The 26,706-nt window shown below is 48.3% G+C and overlaps 1 protein-coding gene across 2 annotated transcripts in view; it reads left to right on the top strand.

Annotated features, from left to right (window-relative positions):
* LOC113136491 (atrial natriuretic peptide receptor 1-like) overlaps positions 1-26,706 on the top strand; it is a 50,656-nt gene that overhangs the window by 6,858 nt on the left and 17,092 nt on the right. Inside the window, exons 1-4 of one of the 2 annotated variants that reach the window (XM_026317357.1) lie at positions 6,818-7,037; positions 8,488-8,675; positions 10,089-10,202; positions 12,427-12,562. In XM_026317357.1, coding sequence (XP_026173142.1) covers positions 7,019-7,037; positions 8,488-8,675; positions 10,089-10,202; positions 12,427-12,562 — 457 coding nt within the window. In that variant the 5' untranslated portion in view covers positions 6,818-7,018. Of the gene's footprint in view, positions 1-6,817; positions 7,038-8,487; positions 8,676-10,088; positions 10,203-12,426; positions 12,563-26,706 lie in introns of those variants that run through there. The other variant, XM_026317356.1, reaches the window with a different exon arrangement.

Below are 26,706 nucleotides of genomic sequence, written 5' to 3'. Positions count from 1 at the left end.
TAACCGAAGCCGAGTCGCGCTTTCATTAGCTTTTCACAGCTAACAGGCGCTAATTAAGAACGAACAGCTGAACAGCTCAGTAAAGCCTCACTGGAGACTGGGGCAGACTCATCAGTCAGTCAGGCTCGCTGACACGTGTCAGTGGATGAGTGGGTGCCAGCAACAAAATCTGACTTTTATTTTGAAGGGGCTGAGGGCACCTGAGAAGATGAAATATTGTTTGAAACTCTCTAAATAAATGATCAGAGTGTTCGGCTGTGCACAGCGTGGTCACAGGACAGTGACGGAGAAACAAACGTTTCACCTAAATGTTGAGAATGGCGTCATCATACCTCAGCAGCTGTGCTCCATGTGTTTATTTTCCCATGATGCCACAGGGCTGTCACACAGTAACCAGCTAACACACTGACCTGAGCCCAGCAGCCTCAGGGGCGTCTCATTAACTCACGTATGAAGAAAGGCTTTGTGGGAAGTGTAGTTTTTTGAATTCTAAGCAATGAGACATAAACACCCTAAATGTTCATGATGACGCTGCCTAAGAGTCGGTGTCTGCAGGTTTCATCCGTGATTTCTTTCTCATGGCATCACAGAAAGCAGTACCATGTGTCCACGTACATTTCAGACGGAGCTTTGGACCTGTGGTCGAGTCACGTCTCGATGTGGGACAGCAGAGATCTTTACCAACACAGTTGAAGCTGTGTTGGTCTGTGCTTCTTTCACCTGCTTTTGGTCTTTTCATAAAATTTAATTTAATGTTTCAGCCTCGGGGCCTTTTCACAGGCTCCAGCCTCTGTCGCTGTTTTGTCAGGAGACGAACTGATGCCAGATGTGACTCGTTCCAGCCGCCTGATGTTACGTAACGCAGATTCAATCACAGCGTGGCTGAGTGTACAGTTTGCTGATACAGAGTTAAACCTGTTCAGTTTTTAAATGTGTTCCTATGGGCTGTGACCACCTGCTGTCAGGTCTGTGTCTCTCTCTGTCAGACCATGGGACCTCGACGTGGTCCAGAATCCTACTGGAGAACATGCAGACACCAGACAGAAAGGCCTGGTGTCAAACCTGCAGCCTCCTGCAGTGAGGGACTTTTTGCCTCCGACAGTTCAGAGAGTACTTTGATGCACATCTGTAAATCTGACCTGCCGGTCGTCTTGGTTAAGTGTTCAGCCAGCTGTGGAGCTGCAGTCTGTGCCAACCAGAGCAGCTAATGAAGGACAAGGCTATTCAGGAATCACTGATCAGGACACGGTCTGATAGAGACGGTGAGTCACAGCAGGAACAAAGAGCAGGAGAAACTGGTGCTGAAAGGAAAAGAACAAACCGAAGACACTAAAGATGATCAGTCAGTGGAGAATGTTTTGTGGTTTACACTCGCAAGCAGGGCCGGCAGGTCGAAACACACCTACTGAGGTGGTTCTGATCGGGATCGTCCAGGCAACGTTCCACTGGAGGTAGGAGGCCCCGGGCTAGTCCCAGAATAAGCTAAATGATAGATCTCGGCTGATATATCTCCTCTGGCCTCGGGGTGCCACAGGAGCAGCTGGAGAAACGGTCTGATTTCATTTACTGAACCTGCTGCTCTGACCCGACCCGATAAGCTGCAGAAAATGGGTGGATGGATGAAAAATGATTATGCAGACAAAAGTCTTATAAGTTCTCTAAAGTTCCATCATAAACTGCTCAGCACCAGTGTCACCCTTCACGCTGCTCTGAATCTACAGGAAGTTTAATCAAGGAGTCGCTGACTGGGTAAAATTAAAGAATTCATGGGCAGAGGTGCATCTGGGAGACTCGGACTCATGAGCTCAGGATTCCTGGAGCTGTTGCGCTCTCCGTCTTCCTGCGGCTCCTGGCTCCATGCACGGGAGTTGACGGTATCGCTGCCTCATCTCCCGTTGTCAGGGCGGCGAAGCCTGGAGCCGATCATCCTGAACAAATCTACCCACAAGGTCGTGCTTCATCCCTGTTTTCTTCTTCCTTGCTGCAGTTCCTGTCCATATGGCAGCAGTTAAAGATTAATTCAGTGGAATCTCAGAGACACGGAGCTGTAGCCGCTCGGAGAGGCAGTTTTGTCCAGGCTCCTGAGAGCCCTGATGTCCAACTGGACCGGACACATCAGAACAACCGTTCACTGGGTCCATGTCTCCGTGACACGTCATGTCCATCGGCTCCTTATAGTCATTTGAAATCACTGGATGTGCTCACATTGATTAAAGTCATGAATCAACAGTTCGCTGCACTGGTTAGCTTAGCTTAGCAGCTTTCATGTTTACATGTGTGTTCACACATTAATACAACAGAAACACTGGGGTTGGTACATACATGCAGCTTTAATAAAACTGGGAGCTGCTCTGTGTGACTCACTTCCCACCACTGCTGCTTTGGTTTGACATCCTCAGCTGCAGAAGCACCAAACGTTCTGGCTGTGAGTCTGGGGCACATGCTGTGTCCTGTGGAAGCCAAAATAAGATGCTGTTCTCATGAGGTTTTTATAATGACAACCACTTTAATAAAAGGCCAGGGTTGGTGGTGACATTTGGGCGAATAATTTGAGTTGATTTCAGGTCGTCTGCGTGATGTAAGAGACAGTGTTGGGTTTATCGTTCCATACCTGTAGTGAGTGGAACATGAAGCTCTTGGTAAAGGTCCTACTGAAAGTGAGTTTCTGCATTAAAACGTGTCCACCGTGTCTGTGAGCGGGGCCGATGCTCAGAGAGTTGACGTGTAAAATGAGGCCGGAGTGGGAGCTGGGGGGGTGCAGAGCTCTTGTTCTGGTGGGTCACGGTCTTTCTCAGCAGGAGAGTCCTCTGGGACTCTGAAAGGAGCCTGAAGCAGATGAAAACACTGTTGTGTCAGAGCTCGTGCAGCTTCATTTTTGTCCCCTGCAGCTTTGGTCTCGGCCAATTACCTCCCCAGTGAGAAACCTCAGGCCCGGGCGAGAAACCAACTGAACGCTGCCTGAATGCACAACATGTGACAGACTCCTCGAGCTGCTGCCACGACCGAGCAACCTGCATTTAACCTCATCTGCTGCTTTTCAACCACAGCTCACGGCTCTGCATGCAGGCCCGTGCAGCGCCCACATGATACTCTTTCACTCAGATGTCATTACATGTGAGTGCACACAGCAGTGCAGAGCATGACTGAATAAAGTAAAGGAATGCCTGCACCATTATACAGAATCTCCCCTGACGCCTTCCAATGCATTGAAACTCAGCAACTCAACAGCAAACGTGTCTATATTTGGTGTTTCTGTGGAGCAGCAGGTTCTCGTCTTCCTGTCCACAGGCAGCACGGTTGGAAGTGTGCAGGAGCTCATGTCTCAGTTTGCAGGTCGTCCATCGGCCTGCGATCAGCTGCTGACCCTGCTGGACAAAATAACTGACTTTGGACTCAGGGACTGGATCGACTCTTTGTTCTGTTAGACCTTAATTATCTGGGAAAGAGCAGCACTCATGAGCCCTGTTGTTGCTGCTGTGTTTCTCCATTTAATGTGAATAAAGCAGGAAGTGAGATCAGGCCTTACATCCATTCATGGCTCAGATGGACTAAAGTCACATTTTAAACTCACAGGCAGCGCGAGGAGCAGCAGGTCAAACTGTTAGTGTGTGTGCTACAGTGTGATGATGATGATGATGATGTTGAGCTGGTGCTGACGGAGGCGATGGGCCGTTCCAGCTCAGCGAGTCTTCACAGCCGCCTCCTCGCTCTGATTAGGCCCAGACGAGGAGGAAGAGGAGGAAAAAAAGGAAAGTGTAATTGAAAGGCTGCGGACTTAATGAAGAATCCGACAGCCTTCTTGCTTCTCTCTCTAGCATCACTAGTATCTAATTAATCCCAGAGTCTGAGAGCGAACCTGACGTGCCTACGAAGCAGGATCCCGGGCGGCGTTCAGCACAGGAACATTAGGGCTGTAGATTTCACTGACCAATTAGCTGTGTCAGACATGCATGGAGGCACATAATCAAGACGCATAAAGACAAACATCCGTATGAAGATACTGCTTCCTGTGGTTTGACAGTATTAAGACTGCACATCACAACGAGGAGGAACCTGTTAGAAAGTGCTGCAGGAAATGGTCACGTGGGGCCTCAGTCACTCAATAAGTGATTAAGTGTCTACGGGAACTCGGTCTTTCCTTCCTGTCTGTCTCTGCTAATCAATTCTACCACTGATGCAGGAAGCTGTTGTTGCAGCCGCCGCTACGGCGTGTTGGAGGGGACGATTTGCACCTTTGGAGATATTTTCTGCTGCTTTGACCGAAGGCCAACAGGGACGTTAATGTTGAAGCTCAGGCTGGGACTGAACACTCGGCGCCTGTGCGACATCTGTCCAGAGACGCAGATGAAAAAGAGGCTTTTGGCCAAACTCCGGTGCATTTGATCTTTGAAGTGTTGATGAAAACCAACAAAAATCTGCAACGGTCCCTTGGCCATGGTGCGTGACACTGTGGTGTGATGTGGAGTTTTATTTCATGGCTCCAGTTGTGTGATTATCCTGGACACTTCCCAAAACAAAGCCAGTGTATCGCACATCCCTGCATGTGGATCCTGTAGCCAGAGGTTTCTGCTGCCTGGGCTGAGTCTGGTGGTTGTGGTGCAGTTTATCTCTCTCGGCACAGCTTTGATCGCTGCTCTCCTCCATGTTTATTGATTAGCTGAAGCTGTTTTCATGACGTTCATTTCTGACCCTCTGCTTGGAAAACAGCAGGACACAGAGACGTCAGTCTTATATTTCTGTCTCACCGTGTCTGGGCTCAGGACTGTGTCCTGGGAATCAAGATCATCAGTAAATCCTCATCATATTTAATAATTAGCACTATTACTCATATTTTAGTATGTGTTCCAAATATACCTTTGACTCATATTCTTACAACAATGTCGAACTCCAGCCCATCGACCAACAACAGAACTGAATGTGACACTAACGCAGAGGAGAGTCCACCTTTACACTGACTTCCTGCTCTACGGGGCGGCCCGAGGGTCTATGTTATGAGACTGGCAGAGTTCCTGTGGGAACCGTGCACGACCTGTGCATGTTGTGGCGTGAGGGCGGAGGGGGTGTCAGGGAGCGGCGGAGCCTGGTAAAACTGGAGCAGAGCCACGTCGAGAGTAAAGGGTTAACTCCAAAGTGAAGACAAGGCTGAAGCAGGAAAGATGAAACTTTCTGTTAAAGCTGTTACTGCTTATTGTTTTTATAGAGAAAAGCTCACAGCTGCAGGTTCATCATGCTGTGTGTGTGTGTGTGTGTGTGTGTGTGTGTGTGTGTGTGTGTGTGTGTGTGTGTGTGTGTGTGTGTGTGTGTGTGTGTGTGTGTGAGGGTGTGTGTGTGTGTGTGTGTGTGTGGCTCTAATGATGCTGAAGGGACGTTTTTCCTGTGGACCAGGGCAGAGAGCCGAGCCGAGTGTATCCTGTTGATTTGTCAGTTGCAGGCCCTGGGACTCTGCTGAGAAACTGCACAGGAGTCATTTTCATTCGTTGTCAGACTTTTCCAGCTGTTCTCCAGCCCTGAGCCAACCTGGTCTGTCCGTGGATGCTCAGTAGATCCTGTTTGAAACTTACAGCTGGCCCACAGCAGCTGCGTATTGGTGTCGATTGTATCGTCTGGTGTATCTTCCTGTGTCGCTCAGGTCTGGGAAGGACCTGTGGACACCAACACGCCTGCTGTGGAAATGGTGGAACTAGCGCAGTAACGACCTGATTCAAAGCTGGGACTGGTCTTTGGGGTGTTTCGCGGTGTCAGTCTGTTAGACGAGATTAAGATCGTTACTTTTCATCACATCCGTTGCTTTTCTTCTTCGGGCCTCACAGGAAGGACAGAGCTGCTTCATTCTTGGATTTTTAGGTGACGAGAAGAAGAAGAATCTCGTCAGATCTGAGGACTCATTCACTTGAAACTGCATCATGACCAGAGTGTGACGTCCAGGTGCCAGGTGGTCTGCCGCCGCCATCCTGTGCTGCTCTGAAGCTTGTTAGCAGAAAGTCCTTTCATCTTCAGGGCCGTTGCCCTGTATGGGGAAAGTGGAGAGGCAGCTTTAATCTCAGGAAGACTGCAGGGGTCAAAGGTCAGCGGCTCTCCTCTGTGTTCCCGGTTCCTCCCTTAGCAGCATTTCTGTGCTCTTCCTGGTTTCAGGGTCGTGCCTGCGCTCCGACCTTTGACCCACAGTCAGCCTGACGCAGCAGCAGCTCCGTCGTCACGTGACAGTCGGTTAATAACCAGGAGGAGAGGCAGCTTCTTCCTGTCAGCAGCCCTCAGTCCGTTTGTCAGGGACCCAAACTGGACAGGCTGGTTGGAAGCTCAACGTGACAGTGGTTGACAATACAAAACCTGGTGGATTTTAGTCACTGGTGGTTTTTAGTCTCTGTGATGGTTTTTAGTTTCTGTGGTGCTTTTGAGCCTGCAATGGTGGTTTTTGGTTTGTGGTGGTTTTCAGTCTCTGGCAGTTTTCAAGTCCCTGGTGGTTGTAGTCAGTCGGGTCCCTTCCCACAGGCCTGTGCCCTGTTCACTCGTGAAGTAAATGATTAATTGATGATCCGCTCAGAGAGCAGCAGGAGTGTTTGCACTGTGATTTGGGTCTTTAACCTCCTGAAGGAGCAGCTGTGTGTGTGTGTGTGTGTGTGTGTGTGTGTGTTGTATGAAGTCCCACAAAGACCCAACCCTTTCCTGAGTCAATTAGGTTTGAGACTCTTTGGTTAGAAGGTGCTGGGACTATTTTTAGCGGCCACGCTCACAGAGGAGCATTTAAAGTGCAGTGGTTGAGTTTCTGCAGACGGGGGGGGGGGTTAGAGCTCGGCATCAATCGGAAGAAAGCTTTTAGGCCTGCGTGGTTTCACTGTTCACTTCCTGCTGAGAAGTTATTAAAGCCTGAAACAACAGAGGCGGCGGGACAGGAACGGCAGACCGGAGGAATGTCATCAGGCCTCTGGAGACTTCCTGAGGCTCCGACATCGAGACGCGGATCTGAGAGGAAGAAACAGAGCCTGCTGCCAGTCAGAAGCTTGGACTCAACACTGAAAACATGCAAACTATGAAAAAACGTATGGAAATGTGTCGTAAACAAAAAGGTTTACGTTTTATATGTTAGTTTTTCCTTGGCACATTTTTCTTTCTCAGTCATGTATTTTCTTCTTATAGACAGACGTGACGCTCTGTGTCAGTACAGTCTCTGATAATTTGGTACTGTCAGCTGCTCACAGCTGATTAGACACCTAAAGACGTATTTGTCATGGTACTTCAGGAACACGTGGTCTGACACACAGTCAGGCGTCAGGTTCAGATTAAAGATGTTTTAGAGCTTTAGTGTCGTGGCCACTGTGCCGGCAGTAAACGCATCATGAAGAAACACACGGTGCTTTCAGGGATTTCAGGAAAAGGCAGCGATGAAAAAGTATCCACAGCCTGCGTGTCTTTTAAAATGAGCCAGGCCTGAACAGGAAGAGGCATTAGCTCTAGAGCAGGTGACGACGGCTGGAGACATGAGAGCTGTCAGTTTGTCAACTTACTGATTTTTCATTCGAGGATTGATAGAAAATATCACTTCAAGATTTTAATGGATTTTCTGAGAGAAGCTACAGAAGTGAACAGCAGGCACTCCCACACACACACACACACTGTAACACACACACACACACACACTGTAACACACACAGGTCTGACAGGTCAGTGTAGCAGCTAATTTGCCTCCAGCTGTCTGAGTCCCTCTGTACAGAGCACGGGGCAGGCTCAGCGCCCTGTTATTGATCTTCCACTCTGTATCAACATCCATTCAGAAACACAGCGAGGCCTCGTCTCAGCAGCAGAGACAAAAAGTCAAAGCAGACTGGATCTGTATTTTTAGGTCTGAGGTCTGAGTCAGAGCTCCGGCGGCTCGCTGACGTCTCTCAGTCCGGCTGTAGGAGGCTCGGTGACCTCCCGTGTGCTTTAAAAGGTCCATCTCAGCAGAAGCCCCGTTAACTGGACTGGTGGACTTTATTCTGACTCTATTCAAATGTCAGTCGCTGCAGCTCAACACACACTGAGTGAATCCCAGTTCCATTAATTATATTAGTGCTGTCTGACATTTTTAATGTGGGCTTGTTAAAATAAAGAACAATGCACACTTCGGTTTTCTCTGCCCTGTCATTCAAACGGACCAGGTGTAGTGCAGGACTATTTATGGATCAGTGTTTCCACAGTCATAGCTCCTCCAGCAGAGACCAGGCCTCTGGGCTGGGACAGCGACTCCTGGGTCAAACATGGTTCAGAAAAAAGTGCAAAGTGTTTAATCTGCAGGAAATATATCAGAAGAATGCCGCCATGTTTCTGTCCGTCCCAGTAACTCAATAAATAATCACATGGGGCAGACGTGCAGAAATATTCTGCTTATTCCAACGACAGAGAGGATCAGATCACATGTTTCCACAGCCAGTATTTTCCTGGTGGCCTCTGAACACCAGGTGTTTGTGAGGATCCAGACTGAAAACAGCTTCCTGTCTTTCCTTTCCACAGTGATTTTTACCTGCTGCTCTCCCGACGTCTTCAGGAAACTGATGGTCCAGTTCCGTCGGACAGATCTTTCTCACGAGCAGTACGTCTTCTTCTACATCGACGTGTTCGGGGACAGTCTGAACTCCAAGCACCGGCAGCCGTGGGCGCGCGGGGACAAGGACGATGCCATCGCCAAGGAGGCTTTCCAGGTACGAGTGAACACAAATGATCTGTTTGCTCAAATCTCACTCCTGCTGCTTGAACTTCAGCTCATTATCATATCACAGACAACAGATTGTGGTTGTGTGTGTGATACTGAGGCCAGATCCCAATCAGACACTCGGCTGGTGTGAGACTCTAAGCCCATAATGGCGAGATAAGACCTTTTATAGATCGTTCTGCTAATTCATTCGACTGAGAGTAGGGGGAAGTGCATCTTCCTCCTGCTGTGGGGCCGACGTGAGGGGGAGTTAAAAATCCAAATGATGCCTTTTGTTTGTGGGCTGTCACTTATTGTGTACAGCAGATCTCTGCTCCCTCCATCCTGAAAGCAGGAACACAAAGGATCATTCATCCATCACACACACAATGTCTCAGACAGCGCTGATTGGGTTTTATCAAAACCTTGGGGAACGACACATCCCACCATTGTTCTCCGTTTTCAGTCACTGGGTGTATTTTCCTGCCACGGTTTAAAAACTGTCACCACAGTCATGACGTGGAATTTGATGCTCATATAATTTGTTCAGCAAACGATCTCACAGGGGGATCAAGGTGAACTCAGTACCCTCTGGACTCTTTCCTCTCTCACCTTCGTCTCGTTTGTCGTCCCCAGCGCAGTCGCTGTTCCTCTGACCCACCTCCCTCTCTCCACCTCTTTCTTTCTTCCTTTCGGCTCAGGGTTAGTCCTCTTTCCTGTCTGCAGCTCCAGGACAGTGACAGAAAACCCTCACACACATCACAGCTGTGGAAGAACAGGTTCTGTTCTCTACGTGTTGCCATTAAGGCACGACTGTGTCGAGTGTTGGTGCTGCTGTTGAACTGAGAGGGGTTCCTGTTACTCAGTCTCACTGATGTAAACGTGGTGGACAAAATACCAGAAACACTCACGGTCCAGTCCGGCAGCAGCACAAACTGCAGGTGGATGAACAGCTGTGAAACAGTCAGAGCACGAACTGAACATTGTCACCTTCATGGAGAGGATTCACTGCAGGACTGTTGGATTAGACTGACAGGGGTTCCTGATGAACCGACTGGGTCCGACACAGGGTTCCTAATAAACAGACTTCTGTACTTCAGGGTACTGTATGTAAATTTCCTTCACCCAAACTCATTTGGCAGCAACAAACACTGGATTTCGTCCCTGAAGCCAAAGTTTAAATGAACATCTGTCCTCACAGCTGTAAATGTTGGAGCCAATGAGAAATGATTAGTTATTAATTATTGTTTCAAAGCAAACACAATCTGAGGGACTGTTGCTAAAAACCTCGTCCCATTAATTGATTTAAAAGAAAAGTGATTTATCTGTTTGGAACAGAAACTTTTGAAACAGATTCAGGTTTAGCTGCAGATCAGTTTGTGTTGATCAGGTTCTTCTAAACGTCTCCTCTTCCTGTTTGCAGAATGTGAAGATCCTGACGTACCGAGAGCCTCAGAACCCCGAGTACAGCGAGTTCGTCACCAACCTGAAGGCGGATGCCAGGAACACGTTCAACTACACCATCAAGGACACACTGGTGAGTGTGTGTGGGTCCACAATGCATTTTAAGGCCCAACGACATTAAAAACCACAGACGTTATAAAAACCGGACCTGGATTTGTTCTGTTCTGCTCTGAAATATAAATGTCCTGTGTCCTGTGAGCACGTAAAGTCAGAAAATCCATCGAGGTCCAGCATGAAATCAGATGGAAATCAGGTTCTTGTGGTTCTGGAGTGTTGGACAGAACGGCCTGGCTGATTCAATAAAAAGAGGAAATTGACAGTGTCAACATGGGATAGTATCAGTGCTGTGCAGATGAAGAATGACAATATGCTAATGTGTAATTAGCATATTGTCAGGACTGTCGGTCCAGTTTAGAGTCTCAGATCTTATCCTGACTCAGAGCAAACACACAAAGAGGCCGAGATCAGATCTCAAGCGCAGCACGGTGCTAACAGCTGCTGATACCATCACCTGCAGCACAGACAGCACAGACACACGAGGGGGGAGGTTTCATTGTGTTACTGAATACAGGTGGGAAAAAAAACCACATGGATCCTGAGGTTCTTCGAGACGTGTGGGGAATATTTACACGTGGACTGGGACTATAAACCTGCTGTACCATCAGTCAACAGGTTCTCACAGTGCACCAGGTAAGTCAGGTAAATCCTCGCTGCTGCCTTAACCCGGGGTCATCTTAGAACTTTTTGGTTCTGTTTAAAATGCAGAAACACAGTGTGATTGTGTTCTGAGGGCAGAACCACAGCAATGATTAGAACCAGCCTGAAGCTGATATGTGTCTGCAGTTTATTGGGACTCAGACACGATGTCACATCAGTGGACAGTCAGCTGCTGAATATGGGTCTGCCCTTCACCTTAGTGTGTGTGTGTGTGTGTGTGTGTGTGTGTGTGTGTGTGTGCGTGCGTGTGTGTGTGAAGCCAGCTAAGCAGCACAGGACACTAATGACATTAGAGATGGCTCTGATCCCTGTGGAGAAACCGGATCCATCAGAGGAAACTGAAAACAACTGATGCTGCTTCTCTTCCTGCTTTTAAAACCTGAACATGAGCACAGACACACGAGCTGCTGCAGGTGTGGCCTGAGAATGTTTGTTTACTTGAAGTGTCTCGTGGTCGGCTCTTGTTTTTCTGTGTTCTGCTGTTTTTCTGCCTGCGGCTGATGAGGCCAGCTCCTTGGAAGCCCCCTCATTAAATACAGTCAGACAGGGTGGGGGTGGGGGGGCAACCAGTTCTGTAATTTCCAGTTTTATTTTTAACCATTAACTGGGCCCTCACGCTGTTTACTCACTGATTAATGATGTCGTGTTTAGCCGGTTACTGCAGTTAAAGGCTCGTCGCAGGTCGTGAGTTCAGGTCTGACCCGCAGGGGTCCGAGGACAAAGATCTTCCCCAAAGTGTGTGAGAATATCATCCGCTGTGGACCGGCACATCTGCAGCATTTCAGTGCAGAGTGCATCAGAACCACCCCCGTTTTCTGGTCTGAGCATGTCAGGAGGTTCATGGTTCATGCACCTGAACATCTTTGATCTGTGTCCAGCGCCTCAATGAAACATTCACACGATGTATTTACACTTAGATTTTTCCAAGATGCTTGGACTGAATGAGGGCAACTGGGATCCCAGGGCTCCTTATTCTGGAAAACAATGTTCTGGCATGAAGCCAGAACAACACTTCAGTGTTTCCTGACCTTGAAAGTAGTGCTGCCTGTTTGTTTGGTCATTGTGTTGGCAGTGAACTACCCCCCCCCAGCTTTCACCACAACAATGCCCAGCACCTTTGGGAGGAACCGGAAGCGACTGAGACCTGGACCATCACCAGATCAGCATTGGACCCTCTGTATCTGTGCACGCTGTGCCCACATACAGGCTCATCATCTGACTGTCCACATACTTTTGGCCATGTGGTGGTGGTTGGGATCATGCTGTGAGGTCTTTTCGGGGTTTTTGGACTCTGTGTTGTGCTCCACTTAAACGCCATAATCACCAGCGGCTATCAGGAAGGATTATGGGTAATCATGAGATGGTCGTTACGTGGTTCAGTGACATCGGCTGTTCAACTGCAGCTAAACCCGCTGGGACCCAGACCTAGTTAAACCTAGACCCGAGCTGTTCGGACCAGGTGCCACTGATGCTCTGTGGGTTTACACGTCTTCAGAGACCGTGTCCACACTGAGGTCTGTCACTTCAAAAGTCAAGTTGTCAGAGACGTGAAAGTGTTTTGTTGTTTCTCTCTGCTGCAGATGAACATCATAGCCGGAGGTTTCTACGACGGCCTGATGCTCTACGCTCACGCTCTCAACGAGACCATGACGCCGTCCGGCGGTCGGCCTCCGGGCAAAGTCGTCACCAGGAGGATGTGGAACCGAACCTTCCACGGTCAGTGCTTTGGTTCTCATGTGTGAGGGTTTGTGCAAGTCAGGTGACGAGTGTGAAGGTGGGACTTGAACTACAGGCTCACAGAGAACCACCACCCCGTCTCTCTGCTCCTCCCCCTCCCCTCTGCTCCTCCAGCTCCCCTCTGCTCCTCCAGCTCCCCTCTGTTCCTCCACCTCCCCTCTGCTCCTCCCCCTCCCCTCTGCTCCTCCAGCTCCTCCCCCTCCCCTCTGTTCCTCCCCCTCCCCTCAGTTCCTCCACCTCCCCTCTGCTCCTCCCCCTCCCCTCTGTTCATCCAGCTCCTCCCCCTCCCCTCTGCTCCTCCCCCTCCCCTCTGTTCCTCCCCCTCCGCTCCTCCAGCTCCTCCCCCTCCCCTCTGCTCCTCCACCTCCCCTCTGCTCCTCCACCTCCCCCTCCCCTCTGCTCCTCCAGCTCCTCCCCCTCCCCTCTGCTCCTCCACCTTCCCTCTGCTCCTCCCCTTCCCCTCTGTTCCTCCCCCTCCCCTCTGCTCCTCCAGCTCCTCCCCCTCCCCTCTGCTCCTCCAGCTCCTCCCCCTCCCCTCTGCTCCTCCCCCTCCCCTCTGCTCCTCCACCTCCCCGTCCCTCTGCTCCTCCAGCTCCTCCCCGTCCCCTCTGCTCCTCCAGCTCCTCCCCCTCCCCTCTGCTCCTCCACCTCCCCCTCCCCTCTGCTCCTCCAGCTCCTCCCCCTCCCCTCTGCTCCTCCACCTCCCCCTCCCCTCTGCTCCTCCACCTCCCCCTCCCCTCTGCTCCTCCACCTCCCCTTCCCTCTGCATGTGTATGTTTTATATGTAGTTTTTAGTTTTCACACTAGTTCAGGATTTCTAAACATGATTTGTTCTGACTTTATCTTTTGAGTGAACAAACACATCTTCATTAAATTTCAGTTTTAAAAAATAAGACCAGCAGCCTTCCCATCATGCATTGTTGGAGAGCATTGTGGGAATGTTCTGTGTTCCTATTAAGTTATGGTTGTCTGACTTTAATAAAGCGTTCACTAAAAAAACAGTTTCTAAGTTGAACAGTTGTTGATAATTCAGTTTCCCACAAAGCCAAACGCTGGTTCCAGCACGGAGCCGCAGGGATTTGTTTTTACGGGTCTCCTGAACAGGGTCGTGTCTGACTTTCCCGTAACTCCGGCCCGACTCTTCTCGGCCTCTGCTGCTCTCATTGTGCTCGTTTCCCTCTTTATCTCGAAGCTCCTATCTGTAACGCTGCGCTGTCGGCCAGTGCCAGTTTTCTTTGCAACCTTTCAAGAATGTACAGTATGTTCTGCTCCGATATCGGCTCAACAGGAAATCAAGACTCATTTGTCTGCAGCGGCCTGAAGGTTGCCAGCTCCATCACACACGACAACAGTTCAGTGAAGAGATGTGAGCATGTAGTCAGGACCTGCTTCAAACATCAAATCCAATGTTCGTTGAGGGGAACACGAGTCCTCGTCAGGATCAGATCTAGTCTTTGTCTTCTGATAAAAATGTGCATTAGTTTGTGTCCAGATCTGCTTTTGTCGGCATTTAACAAGTGATTCTTTAGGTTTGACAGCACTGAGACTCAGCGAAGGCCTGGCAGAAAACAAAGCTCGGGACATTTGACCTTCTACATTTTTTGATTTTAAAACTCTTTCATCGCTGCAGAATTATTTGGCAGGCCTGCTGGCGCTCGCTCCCGCTCGCTGGTCTGTGTCTCGTTACAATAAAATGTTCCGTGCAGTCCCATGCATCACGTGGTCCTCAGACATATCAGGTTATTTCTACGCTCCTGCCCCCTGACCTCCGCTGTCAGAGCCGGTCCTGATGTTGTAGAGAAGAAAGAAGATCCCGAGTGAAGCTTCATCCATCGCTGTTTGATTCAGAAAACCCAAATCACATGAAATATACACTGTCCCACTTTGAGAGGCTGCCAGACTCCACACCGGTTCTTTCACAATAAAAGCAGGAGATGAGAGGAGGAGGATGAATGATAAAAATGATAAAGTGTGTTGTTCCTCCATCTCTCCCCCTCCTCCTCCCCCTCAGTTCTTTCACCTTTTACCCCAACTTCCGCCACACTGTGCACGACTCTGTGCACGACTCTGTGCAGGGCCAGCTCAAGTAGTAGGAGAGTGGAAGTAATTTTAATTTAGTAGCTTAACAGCAGGACGGGACCTCGGTCGTCCCCCTGATCCATCTCAAAGCTCTTTGTCTTCCCTGAGACCAGCGGTGCATAGAGTCCAGGTAGGGAGGTCAGTTGGTCGTCTGACGCTGTAAACCAATAGTTGTTGCTATGGTGATACACAGCCGCACACACATGATCTTTTCTGATTTATCAGTTTCATTTGCGGTGGATGGACATGCAGCCGTTAACAGCAGTTTCTGAGAAGAGAAGTGTGTGAGGCTAATACACGTTAACATGTTTAGAGCTACATTTGTCTCTGCAGGAGGACAGATCACATCTCACAGCCTGTGCTGCTGCTGTGGCAGCGTCTTGTTCCCGTGTGTGTGTCGGGGCTCAAAGTAACAGGCTCTGACAGTTTAGCAGCATCTTGTTTCTGGTTGTACCTGCAGGTGAAAGAGCCGCAGATTCTTCCACACTGAGCTTTTCCTGCACAGATGTTTTCTGCTAGCTGCTGACGCCCCCACCCCCAGTGCTTTTGCCTGTTCTTGGGTTTCTAATGGAGCGGCCCGACCTTTATCTAACATCCCCCCACACACACACACACACACTCACACTCACACACACACAAACGTGCTTCGAGCCTCATACAGAATAGATGAGTTTCCAAGCAACGTCGACTGAGACTCTATGGACAAGTAATATCACCAGGACTTGTAGTGCAGGAAACTGTTTGAAGGACAGCTGGAAACATTTCCTTTCAGCAAGAGAAGAAGAGGAGAAACCTGTGGCTTCCAAACAACAGAGACTGAAAAGACACTGGCTCGCTGCTGCTTCCTCAGGGACGGTCGGAGACACTGTAGGGATCAGGTTGTTGGCGTGATCTGGGTGGATCTTATTGCTGCTGTACCAAATACTCCTCTGCTGTAAGTCTCATAAAGTGTGGGAAATAAGTGAAATAACACACATCCATGCTGATAAGTGAGGGAACGTTACTGCAGGAAGGTTATCACTGGCTCCAGTGTGAAAATGATGAAAAGATAAGCTGTGATCATGCAGGACACAGATACTGTAGTCGGAAGAGGGTCAACCTGTCACCCTGCCTGCTAGAATCACATTTACTGGATATGAAGCTAATTAATAAGAGCAAATATGTTTGGGAGGAATCGTGATGCATCCCAGGTCTTCAGTCCCCATAATGAGGACATGTTCATTTACATGTCTGGGACTCGGGGACACTGATTATTAAACTTATTCACTATTAAAAGCTGTTTTATTAAACCTTCTCTGGGAAGCTTATATCTCCTGGTTTAACACAGTCCAGCTAAAACCACCATCTTTCCCAATCCAGAACCAAAGTGTTTCTGCTGCTTAAACCAGAACCTCATACAGGACTCAACCCCCAGTTCGGTTTTATCCTGGTGTGACTGGGAAAACACTTTGCTGGTCAGCTGCAGTTGAGTTTTTATATGAAACATAATTACTTTAATCAGGCTGATAATTATTAGTGAGTCAACTTTCCTTTGTAATCAACTTTTACCCTCGTCAGTGTGACCGGTACGATCAGTTTTCAGTCATTCAGCCACTCCATCACTTTTTCAGCCTCGCTCTCTTCCCGTTACTGAAAGGGACCCGACCTTCCGTCTCGCCGTCAGAAGCTGTAAGGCGGCTGGAGGAGACTCCAAAAATAGCCTGGAAATCTAATCGTGTGAAAGCAGAGCCTCCTGTCTCCAGCTCTCGTCCTTGTTTCTCCTCCATCCTCTGTTCTCCTATCTCTGTCCGCCCACTGCTCTGTCTCTGCTGTGGACGTCCATCACAGTCAGACGCTGCCCAGTGCTGTGATGGATGAGACCGTGTCTGTCTGACAGATCGGACTATTTCATATTATAAAGCTGATATGTTTATTATTATTACTATTGTCCTCGCTGACTTGTACCTACAAAGACGAGTAAGCAGGAAGTCACCTGGACTGACAGGTAACGGCTTCATTGGACAGCTTTGCTGATGTCATCATTCCCCACGTGGGGAAGTCGAAGCCTGCAGACTGACAGACTGAGAGACTGACAGACTGAGAGACTGGCAGACTGACAGACTGACAGACAGAGAGACTGGCAGACTGACAGAGAGACTGGCAGACTGACAGACAGACTGTCAGACATGATTCTCTGTGTCGGCCCGATCTGTCATTATTCATCACGGAACCGTCTCTGTGCTCGGCCACAGGTGTGCTCCATTATCTCATGGCTTCCTTTCTAACTGCAGAGATCAGCTGGAGTCACTCTGCCGTCAGGACTGGTTTCCTCCTGCAGGACCAGCAGTCTCACGTCTGGCTGCGTTCGTCATGATTCAGTGGAAGCTGTTTTCCAGAGCCTGCCGGGCTTTGATCAGAACCAGAACTCGGACTGCTTTAAAACTGTCCTGGGACTTTCTTCTCTATGTGAGTCGTCACTTTCAGACCTCACACCTGGTTTGTTGTGAACCAATAGATAAAGAACAAACTACAGTGTGTGTCTGTAATACTTTAGAGGAACTTTTCTCCCCTGTTTAACACCATGAGCAGGTCAGGGCCAGAATTTCTCCCATCAGCCTCAGCTGGACTTTGTGCTTTATCTGTTAGCACAGTCTTAGTTACTAAACTAACTAAGACCATTTCACCAGCTGAAAACCAGCAGCAGTCTGACCAGTCTCTGTCAGACGTTTGGACACATGTTCTACCAAATAAAGCTGTAAACGTGAGGGTCGTGTAGAGTTCACTGTCTGCCAGTCGTGGTCACGTGTAATAATATAACTGGAGCAGGACTGATATTCCTTCATGTGTGTCCTGTTTTTAAAGTCCTGCCTGAGCTGCAGGTGGTTTTCAGTCTCCCTCTTCAGACGTCAAGCGAAGGAACCATTTCCCTCTGCACAAATGGACACCTGGAGGGAGATGACAGGCCACAGGGTCTGTTATTGGCTGCACTTCGTGTCTCCTGCAGGCTGCTGTGGATTCACGTTTCCCACATGCTGCTGTTGAGACAGTGTGTGATGCAAGAGCACAAACATTTTAATGAGATTTGTCTGTCTCCTCTAATCTTTAATTTATAAGCCACAGGCAGCATAAATCTGGTGGTTCTGGTTGCTAGGCAACAGCTTTTGGCCTTAGGACCAAAACAGGCTGAGAAACGTGGACGTGGACCCGTTTTGTGTTTCCCTTAAACAGACGAGCAGAAGGAAACAACTGTCCAGGTGTTGTTTGTATATAAAGTACTTCAAATTAGAAGTATATAAGGTAGATGACATTTCTTCCTCCTTATATTTCTGAAGCAGCTTTCTCACAGGAGCTTGTTCCTCAGACCAATGCGGACCTTTCCTCTATGTCTCTGTTGGTGGATTCTGGCTTTGAGGTGGGAGGAGGAGGGAGTGTGTATGAATGAGACAAAGACTGGGAGGCTCGGGGGGGGGGTGTATACCATCCATGAAGAACAGGCCAAGGGCTGACTGTAAAAACCACGAGGCATCAGATTACAGCTTCCTCTGCTCTGCCACTTCCTCCCATTAACTAATGGACGCCACTTCTCACCACGTTGGATGGCTGTTACAGCTGATCTGTGCTGCAGTGCAGAACGTCTTCTGGCTGAGCTAAGGTTCCTGTAGGTGATGTCACCTGCAATAAGCCGCTGGACAGAAAACTGCACCTATCGGTAAACCTCAGCAGGGGACCCTCACGTCCCCTCGCTCCTCAGGTGAAATCGATCCAGGCTCAGGTGCCGAGCGAGGACACGGGACTTTATTAGATCTGGTTGTGATCCTCCTTTTCCTCAAACTGCTGCCAAACCATTTCTCATAATTTCTCAATGAAGCAATAAATAAAGCTTTGGTGGTTCACGTGCTCTCAGTGTCCAAACTGTGAATGAGAAGCCTCCTGCTGCCCCAGTGTTTCATGTTTGATCACAGGTGGAGAAATCCCTCAGCACAAACCTGTATCAGCCTTAAAACTGAGTCCTACACCTGCACCCACCTGCCGACAGCTGTTCAGCTGCTCTGCAGATACAGAACATATGTCTCTGTGGTTTGTTCCTCCAGCGCAGCCTGAAGCCAATTTTCATCACAGTTGCTGCAGCTCTATCGGTTCTCTGTGGAAGCCAGAAACTCGGACGTAGTCAGGAAGCAGGTCTGGGTGGAAATGATCTGTTCTGTGATGGGCTGCAGGTCTGACCAGAAGGGGTTTACTCACTTTATACCCAGCAGTGTGGAAAGTACTTCAAATTAGAAGTATATAAGGTAGTTAACGTCAGCTACCCAGCGGTATATAAAGTACTTCAAATTAGAAGTATATAAGGTAGTTAACGTCAGCTACCCAGCGGTATATAAAGTACTTCAGATTAGAAGTATATAAGGTAGTTAACGTCAGCTACCCAGCGGTATATAAAGTACTTCAAATTAGAAGTATATAAGGTAGTTAACGTCAGCTACCCAGCGGTACATAAAGTACTTCAAATTAAAAGTATATAAGGTAGTTAACGTCAGCTACCCAGCGGTATATAAAGTACTTCAAATTAGAAGTATATAAGGTAGTTAACGTCAGCTACCCAGCAGTACATAAAGTACTTCAAATTAAAAGTATATAAGGTAGTTAACGTCAGCTACCCAGCGGTATATAAAGTACTTCAAATTAGAAGTATATAAGGTAGTTAACGTCAGCTACCCAGCAGTATATAAAGTACTTCAAATTAAAAGTATATAAGGTAGTTAACACCAGCTACCCAGCGGTATATAAAGTACTTCAAATTAGAAGTATATAAGGTAGTTAACGTCAGCTACCCAGCAGTATATAAAGTACTTCAAATTAAAAGTATATAAGGTAGTTAACACCAGCTACCCAGCGGTATATAAAGTACTTCAAATTAGAAGTATATAAGGTAGTTAACGTCAGCTACCCAGCGGTATATAAAGTACTTCAAATTAGAAGTATATAAGGTAGTTAACGTCAGCTACCCAGCAGTACATAAAGTACTTCAAATTAAAAGTATATAAGGTAGTTAACGTCAGCTACCCAGCGGTATATAAAGTACTTCAAATTAGAAGTATATAAGGTAGTTAACGTCAGCTACCCAGCAGTATATAAAGTACTTCAAATTAAAAGTATATAAGGTAGTTAACACCAGCTACCCAGCGGTATATAAAGTACTTCAAATTAGAAGTATATAAGGTAGTTAACGTCAGCTACCCAGCAGTATATAAAGTACTTCAAATTAAAAGTATATAAGGTAGTTAACGTCAGCTACCCAGCGGTATATAAAGTACTTCAAATTAGAAGTATATAAGGTAGTTAACGTCAGCTACCCAGCAGTATATAAAGTACTTCAAATTAAAAGTATATAAGGTAGTTAACACCAGCTACCCAGCGGTATATAAAGTACTTCAAATTAGAAGTATATAAGGTGGTTAACGTCAGCTACCCAGCAGTATATAAAGTACTACTTAGAAGTATATAAGGTAGTTAACGTCAGCTACCCAGCAGTATATAAAGTACTACTTAGAAGTATATAAGGTAGTTATCGTCAGCTACCCAGCAGTATATACAGTACTTCAAATTAGAAGTATATCATCAATAATTAGAGCCCAATAATATCACATGCAGTGGTGAAGTAGTAGTAGAGGTTCTGTGCTGTTTGAGGTTCTTCCACCTTTATTTATTTATTTATTCATTTGTTTATTCATTTCAACATAACTTGTACCTGAACTGACAGCAGCTGTGTTTGCAGTAAATATACTGCAGTACTTTCCAGCTGTGTCACTGACAGGAGGAGAAAAATGATGATGACTCTCATTTCCTATTACGTATTAGTACGTTCCTGCTTCTCGCGCTGCTCATCCTGTAATATTGTTTATTTTTCTGGATTCTTTATCTCAGTCTGTAGCTCTCCTGTTCAGCTCCTGTTCAGCTCCTGTTCAGCTCCTGTTCAGCTTCAGTTCAGCTCCTGTTCAGCTCCTGTTCAGCTTCAGTTCAGCTTCAGTTCAGCTTCTGTTCAGCTCCTGTTCAGCTCCTGTTCAGCTTCAGTTCAGCTTCAGTTCAGCTTCTGTTCAGCTCCTGTTCAGCTTCAGTTCAGCTCCTGTTCAGCTCCTGTTCAGCTTCAGTTCAGCTCGTGTTCAGCTTCAGTTTAGCTTCAGTTCAGCTCCTGTTCAGCTCCTGTTCAGCTTCAGTTCAGCTCCTGTTCAGCCCCTGTTCAGCTTCAGTTCAGCTTCTGTTCAGCTCCTGTTCAGCTTCAGTTCAGCTTCAGTTCAGCTTCAGTTCAGCTTCAGTTCACTCCTGTTCAGCTTCAGTTCAGCTTCTGTTCAGCTTCAGTTCAGCTCCTGTTCAGCTTCAGTTCAGCTTCAGTTCAGCTTCTGTTCAGCTCCTGTTCAGCTTCAGTTCAGCTCCTGTTCAGCTCCTGTTCAGCTTCAGTTCAGCTCCTGTTCAGCTCCTGTTCAGCTTCAGTTCAGCTCCTGTTCAGCTCCTGTTCAGCTTCAGTTCAGCTCCTGTTCAGCTTCAGTTCAGCTTCAGTTCAGCTTCAGTTCAGCTCCTGTTCAGCTCCTGTTCAGCTTCAGTTCAGCTCCTGTTCAGCTTCAGTTCAGCTCCTGTTCAGCTTCAGTTCAGCTCCTGTTCAGCCCCTGTTCAGCTTCAGTTCAGCTTCTGTTCAGCTCCTGTTCAGCTTCAGTTCAGCTTCAGTTCAGCTTCAGTTCACTCCTGTTCAGCTTCAGTTCAGCTCCTGTTCAGCTCCTGTTCAGCTTCAGTTCAGCTCCTGTTCAGCTCCTGTTCAGCTTCAGTTCAGCTCCTGTTCAGCTCCTGTTCAGCTTCAGTTCAGCTCCTGTTCAGCTCCTGTTCAGCTTCAGTTCAGCTCCTGTTCAGCTTCAGTTCAGCATCAGTTCAGCTCCTGTTCAGCTCCTGTTCAGCTTCAGTTCAGCTCCTGTTCAGCTCCTGTTCAGCTCCTGTTCAGCTTCAGTTCAGCTCCTGTTCAGCTCCTGTTCAGCTTCAGTTCAGCTTCAGTTCAGCTTCAGTTCAGCTTCAGTTCAGCTTCTGTTCAGCTCCTGTTCAGCTTCAGTTCAGCTCCTGTTCAGCTTCAGTTCAGCTCCTGTTCAGCTCCTGTTCAGCTTCAGTTCAGCTTCAGTTCAGCTTCAGTTCAGCTTCAGTTCAGCTCCTGTTCAGCTTCAGTTCAGCTCCTGTTCAGCTTCAGTTCAGCTCCTGTTCAGCTTCAGTTCAGCTCCTGTTCAGCTTCAGTTCACCTCCTGTTCAGCCCCTGTTCAGCTTCAGTTCAGCTTCTGTTCAGCTCCTGTTCAGCTTCAGTTCAGCTTCAGTTCAGCTTCAGTTCACTCCTGTTCAGCTTCAGTTCAGCTTCTGTTCAGCTCCTGTTCAGCTCCTGTTCAGCTTCAGTTCAGCTTCAGTTCAGCTCCTGTTCAGCTCCTGTTCAGCTTCAGTTCAGCTCCTGTTCAGCTCCTGTTCAGCTTCAGTTCAGCTCCTGTTCAGCTCCTGTTCAGCTTCAGTTCAGCTCCTGTTCAGCTCCTGTTCAGCTTCAGTTCAGCTCCTGTTCAGCTCCTGTTCAGCTTCAGTTCAGCTTCTGTTCAGCTTCTGTTCAGCTCCTGTTCAGCTCCTGTTCAGCTTCAGTTCAGCTCCTGTTCAGCTCCTGTTCAGCTTCAGCTTCAGTTCAGCTTCAGTTCATCTTCAGTTCAGCTCCTGTTCAGCTCCTGTTCAGCTTCAGTTCAGCTTCAGTTCATCTTCAGTTCAGCTCCTGTTCAGCTCCTGTTCAGCTTCAGCTTCAGTTCAGCTTCAGTTCAGCTTCAGTTCAGCTCCTGTTCAGCTTCAGTTCAGCTTCTGTTCAGCTCCTGTTCAGCTTCTGTTCAGCTTCAGTTCAGCTCCTGTTCAGCTCCTGTTCAGCTTCAGTTCAGCTCCTGTTCAGCTCCTGTTCAGCTCCAGTTCAGCTCCAGTTCAGCTCCAGTTCAGCTTCAGTTCAGCATCCTGTTCAGCTTCAGTTCAGCTTCTGTTCAGCTCCTGTTCAGCTTCAGTTCAGCTCCAGTTCAGCTTCAGTTCAGCTCCTGTTCAGCTTCAGTTCAGCTCCTGTTCAGCCCCTGTTCAGCTTCAGTTCAGCTTCTGTTCAGCTTCAGTTCAGCTTCAGTTCAGCTTCAGTTCACTCCTGTTCAGCTTCAGTTCAGCTCCTGTTCAGCTCCTGTTCAGCTTCAGTTCAGCTCCTGTTCAGCTCCTGTTCAGCTTCAGTTCAGCTCCTGTTCAGCTCCTGTTCAGCTTCAGTTCAGCTCCTGTTCAGCTTCAGTTTAGCTTCAGTTCAGCTCCTGTTCAGCTTCAGTTCAGCTCCTGTTCAGCTCCTGTTCAGCTCCTGTTCAGCTTCAGTTCAGCTCCTGTTCAGCTCCTGTTCAGCTTCAGTTCAGCTTCAGTTCAGCTTCAGTTCAGCTTCAGTTCAGCTTCTGTTCAGCTCCTGTTCAGCTTCAGTTCAGCTCCTGTTCAGCTTCAGTTCAGCTCCTGTTCAGCTTCAGTTCAGCTTCAGTTCAGCTCCTGTTCAGCTCCTGTTCAGCTTCAGTTCAGCTCCTGTTCAGCCCCTGTTCAGCTTCAGTTCAGCTTCTGTTCAGCTCCTGTTCAGCTTCAGTTCAGCTTCAGTTCAGCTTCAGTTCACTCCTGTTCAGCTTCAGTTCAGCTTCTGTTCAGCTTCTGTTCAGCTCCTGTTCAGCTCCTGTTCAGCTTCAGTTCAGCTTCTGTTCAGCTCCTGTTCAGCTTCAGTTCAGCTCCTGTTCAGCTCCTGTTCAGCTCCTGTTCAGCTTCAGTTCAGCTCCTGTTCAGCTCCTGTTCAGCTTCAGTTCAGCTCCAGTTCAGCTTCAGTTTAGCTTCAGTTCAGCTCCTGTTCAGCTCCTGTTCAGCTTCAGTTCAGCTCCTGTTCAGCTCCTGTTCAGCTCCTGTTCAGCTCCTGTTCAGCTCCTGTTCAGCTTCAGTTCAGCTCCTGTTCAGCTTCAGTTCAGCTTCAGTTCAGCTTCAGTTCAGCTCCTGTTCAGCTTCAGTTCAGCTTCTGTTCAGCTCCTGTTCAGCTTCTGTTCAGCTTCAGTTCAGCTCCTGTTCAGCTCCAGTTCAGCTCCAGTTCAGCTCCAGTTCAGCTCCAGTTCAGCTTCAGTTCAGCATCCTGTTCAGCTCCAGTTCAGCTTCTGTTCAGCTCCTGTTCAGCTTCAGTTCAGCTTCAGTTCAGCTTCTGTTCAGCTCCTGTTCAGCTTCAGTTCAGCTCCTGTTCAGCTCCTGTTCAGCTCCTGTTCAGCTTCAGCTTCAGTTCAGCTTCAGTTCATCTTCAGTTCAGCTCCTGTTCAGCTCCTGTTCAGCTTCAGCTTCAGTTCAGCTTCAGTTCAGCTTCAGTTCAGCTCCAGTTCAGCTCCAGTTCAGCTTCAGTTCAGCTCCTGTTCAGCTTCAGTTCAGCTCCTGTTCAGCCCCTGTTCAGCTTCAGTTCAGCTTCTGTTCAGCTTCAGTTCAGCTTCAGTTCAGCTTCAGTTCACTCCTGTTCAGCTTCAGTTCAGCTCCTGTTCAGCTCCTGTTCAGCTTCAGTTCAGCTCCTGTTCAGCTCCTGTTCAGCTTCAGTTCAGCTCCTGTTCAGCTCCTGTTCAGCTTCAGTTCAGCTCCTGTTCAGCTCCTGTTCAGCTTCAGTTCAGCTCCTGTTCAGCTTCAGTTCAGCTCCTGTTCAGCTCCTGTTCAGCTTCAGTTCAGCTCCTGTTCAGCTCCTGTTCAGCTCCTGTTCAGCTTCAGTTCAGCTCCTGTTCAGCTCCTGTTCAGCTCCTGTTCAGCTTCAGTTCAGCTTCAGTTCAGCTCCTGTTCAGCTCCTGTTCAGCTTCAGTTCAGCTCCTGTTCAGCTCCTGTTCAGCTCCTGTTCAGCTTCAGTTCAGCTCCTGTTCAGCTCCTGTTCAGCTTCAGTTCAGCTTCAGTTCAGCTTCAGTTCAGCTTCTATTCAGCTCCTGTTCAGCTTCAGTTCAGCTCCTGTTCAGCTTCAGTTCAGCTCCTGTTCAGCTCCTGTTCAGCTTCAGTTCAGCTTCAGTTCAGCTTCAGTTCAGCTTCTGTTCAGCTCCTGTTCAGCTTCAGTTCAGCTCCTGTTCAGCTTCAGTTCAGCTCCTGTTCAGCTTCAGTTCAGCTCCTGTTCAGCTCCTGTTCAGCTCCTGTTCAGCTTCAGTTCAGCTCCTGTTCAGCTCCTGTTCAGCTTCAGTTCAGCTTCAGTTCAGCTTCAGTTCAGCTTCTATTCAGCTCCTGTTCAGCTTCAGTTCAGCTCCTGTTCAGCTTCAGTTCAGCTCCTGTTCAGCTCCTGTTCAGCTTCAGTTCAGCATCAGTTCAGCTCCTGTTCAGCTCCTGTTCAGCTTCAGTTCAGCTCCTGTTCAGCTCCTGTTCAGCTCCTGTTCAGCTTCAGCTTCAGTTCAGCTTCAGTTCATCTTCAGTTCAGCTCCTGTTCAGCTCCTGTTCAGCTTCAGCTTCAGTTCAGCTTCAGTTCAGCTTCAGTTCAGCTCCAGTTCAGCTCCAGTTCAGCTTCAGTTCAGCTCCTGTTCAGCTTCAGTTCAGCTCCTGTTCAGCCCCTGTTCAGCTTCAGTTCAGCTTCTGTTCAGCTTCAGTTCAGCTTCAGTTCAGCTTCAGTTCACTCCTGTTCAGCTTCAGTTCAGCTCCTGTTCAGCTCCTGTTCAGCTCCTGTTCAGCTTCAGTTCAGCTCCTGTTCAGCTCCTGTTCAGCTTCAGTTCAGCTCCTGTTCAGCTTCAGTTTAGCTTCAGTTCAGCTCCTGTTCAGCTTCAGTTCAGCTCCTGTTCAGCTCCTGTTCAGCTCCTGTTCAGCTTCAGTTCAGCTCCTGTTCAGCTCCTGTTCAGCTTCAGTTCAGCTTCAGTTCTGCTTCAGTTCAGCTTCAGTTCAGCTTCTGTTCAGCTCCTGTTCAGCTTCAGTTCAGCTCCTGTTCAGCTTCAGTTCAGCTCCTGTTCAGCTTCAGTTCAGCTTCAGTTCAGCTCCTGTTCAGCTTCAGTTCAGCTCCTGTTCAGCCCCTGTTCAGGTTCAGTTCAGCTTCTGTTCAGCTCCTGTTCAGCTTCAGTTCAGCTTCAGTTCAGCTTCAGTTCAGCTTCAGTTCACTCCTGTTCAGCTTCAGTTCAGCTTCTGTTCAGCTTCTGTTCAGCTCCTGTTCAGCTTCAGTTCAGCTTCAGTTCAGCTTCTGTTCAGCTCCTGTTCAGCTTCAGTTCAGCTCCTGTTCAGCTCCTGTTCAGCTCCTGTTCAGCTTCAGTTCAGCTCCTGTTCAGCTCCTGTTCAGCTTCAGTTCAGCTCCTGTTCAGCTTCAGTTCAGCTTCAGTTCAGCTCCTGTTCAGCTCCTGTTCAGCTCCTGTTCAGCTCCTGTTCAGCTCCTGTTCAGCTCCTGTTCAGCTTCAGTTCAGCTCCTGTTCAGCTTCAGTTCAGCTCCTGTTCAGCTCCTGTTCAGCTCCTGTTCAGCTTCAGCTTCATTTCAGCTTCAGTTCAGCTTCAGTTCAGCTCCTGTTCAGCTTCAGTTCAGCTTCTGTTCAGCTCCTGTTCAGCTTCTGTTCAGCTTCAGTTCAGCTCCTGTTCAGCTCCTGTTCAGCTCCTGTTCAGCTTCAGTTCAGCTCCTGTTCAGCTCCTGTTCAGCTCCAGTTCAGCTCCTGTTCAGCTCCAGTTCAGCTCCAGTTCAGCTCCAGTTCAGCTCCAGTTCAGCTTCAGTTCAGCTCCTGTTCAGCTCCTGTTCAGCTTCAGTTCAGCTTCAGTTCAGCTTCTGTTCAGCTCCTGTTCAGCTTCAGTTCAGCTCCTGTTCAGCTCCTGTTCAGCTCCTGTTCAGCTTCAGCTTCAGTTCAGCTTCAGTTCATCTTCAGTTCAGCTCCTGTTCAGCTTCAGCTTCAGTTCAGCTTCAGTTCAGCTTCAGTTCAGCTCCAGTTCAGCTCCAGTTCAGCTTCAGTTCAGCTCCTGTTCAGCTTCAGTTCAGCTCCTGTTCAGCTCCTGTTCAGCTTCAGTTCAGCTTCAGTTCAGCTTCTGTTCAGCTTCAGTTCAGCTTCAGTTCAGCTTCAGTTCAGCTC

The sequence above is a fragment of the Mastacembelus armatus genome, chromosome 16, assembly GCF_900324485.2.
Source record: "Mastacembelus armatus chromosome 16, fMasArm1.2, whole genome shotgun sequence".
Classification (NCBI taxonomy): Eukaryota; Metazoa; Chordata; class Actinopteri; order Synbranchiformes; family Mastacembelidae; genus Mastacembelus; species Mastacembelus armatus.
This window is presented reverse-complemented; position numbering and strand designations above follow the sequence as displayed.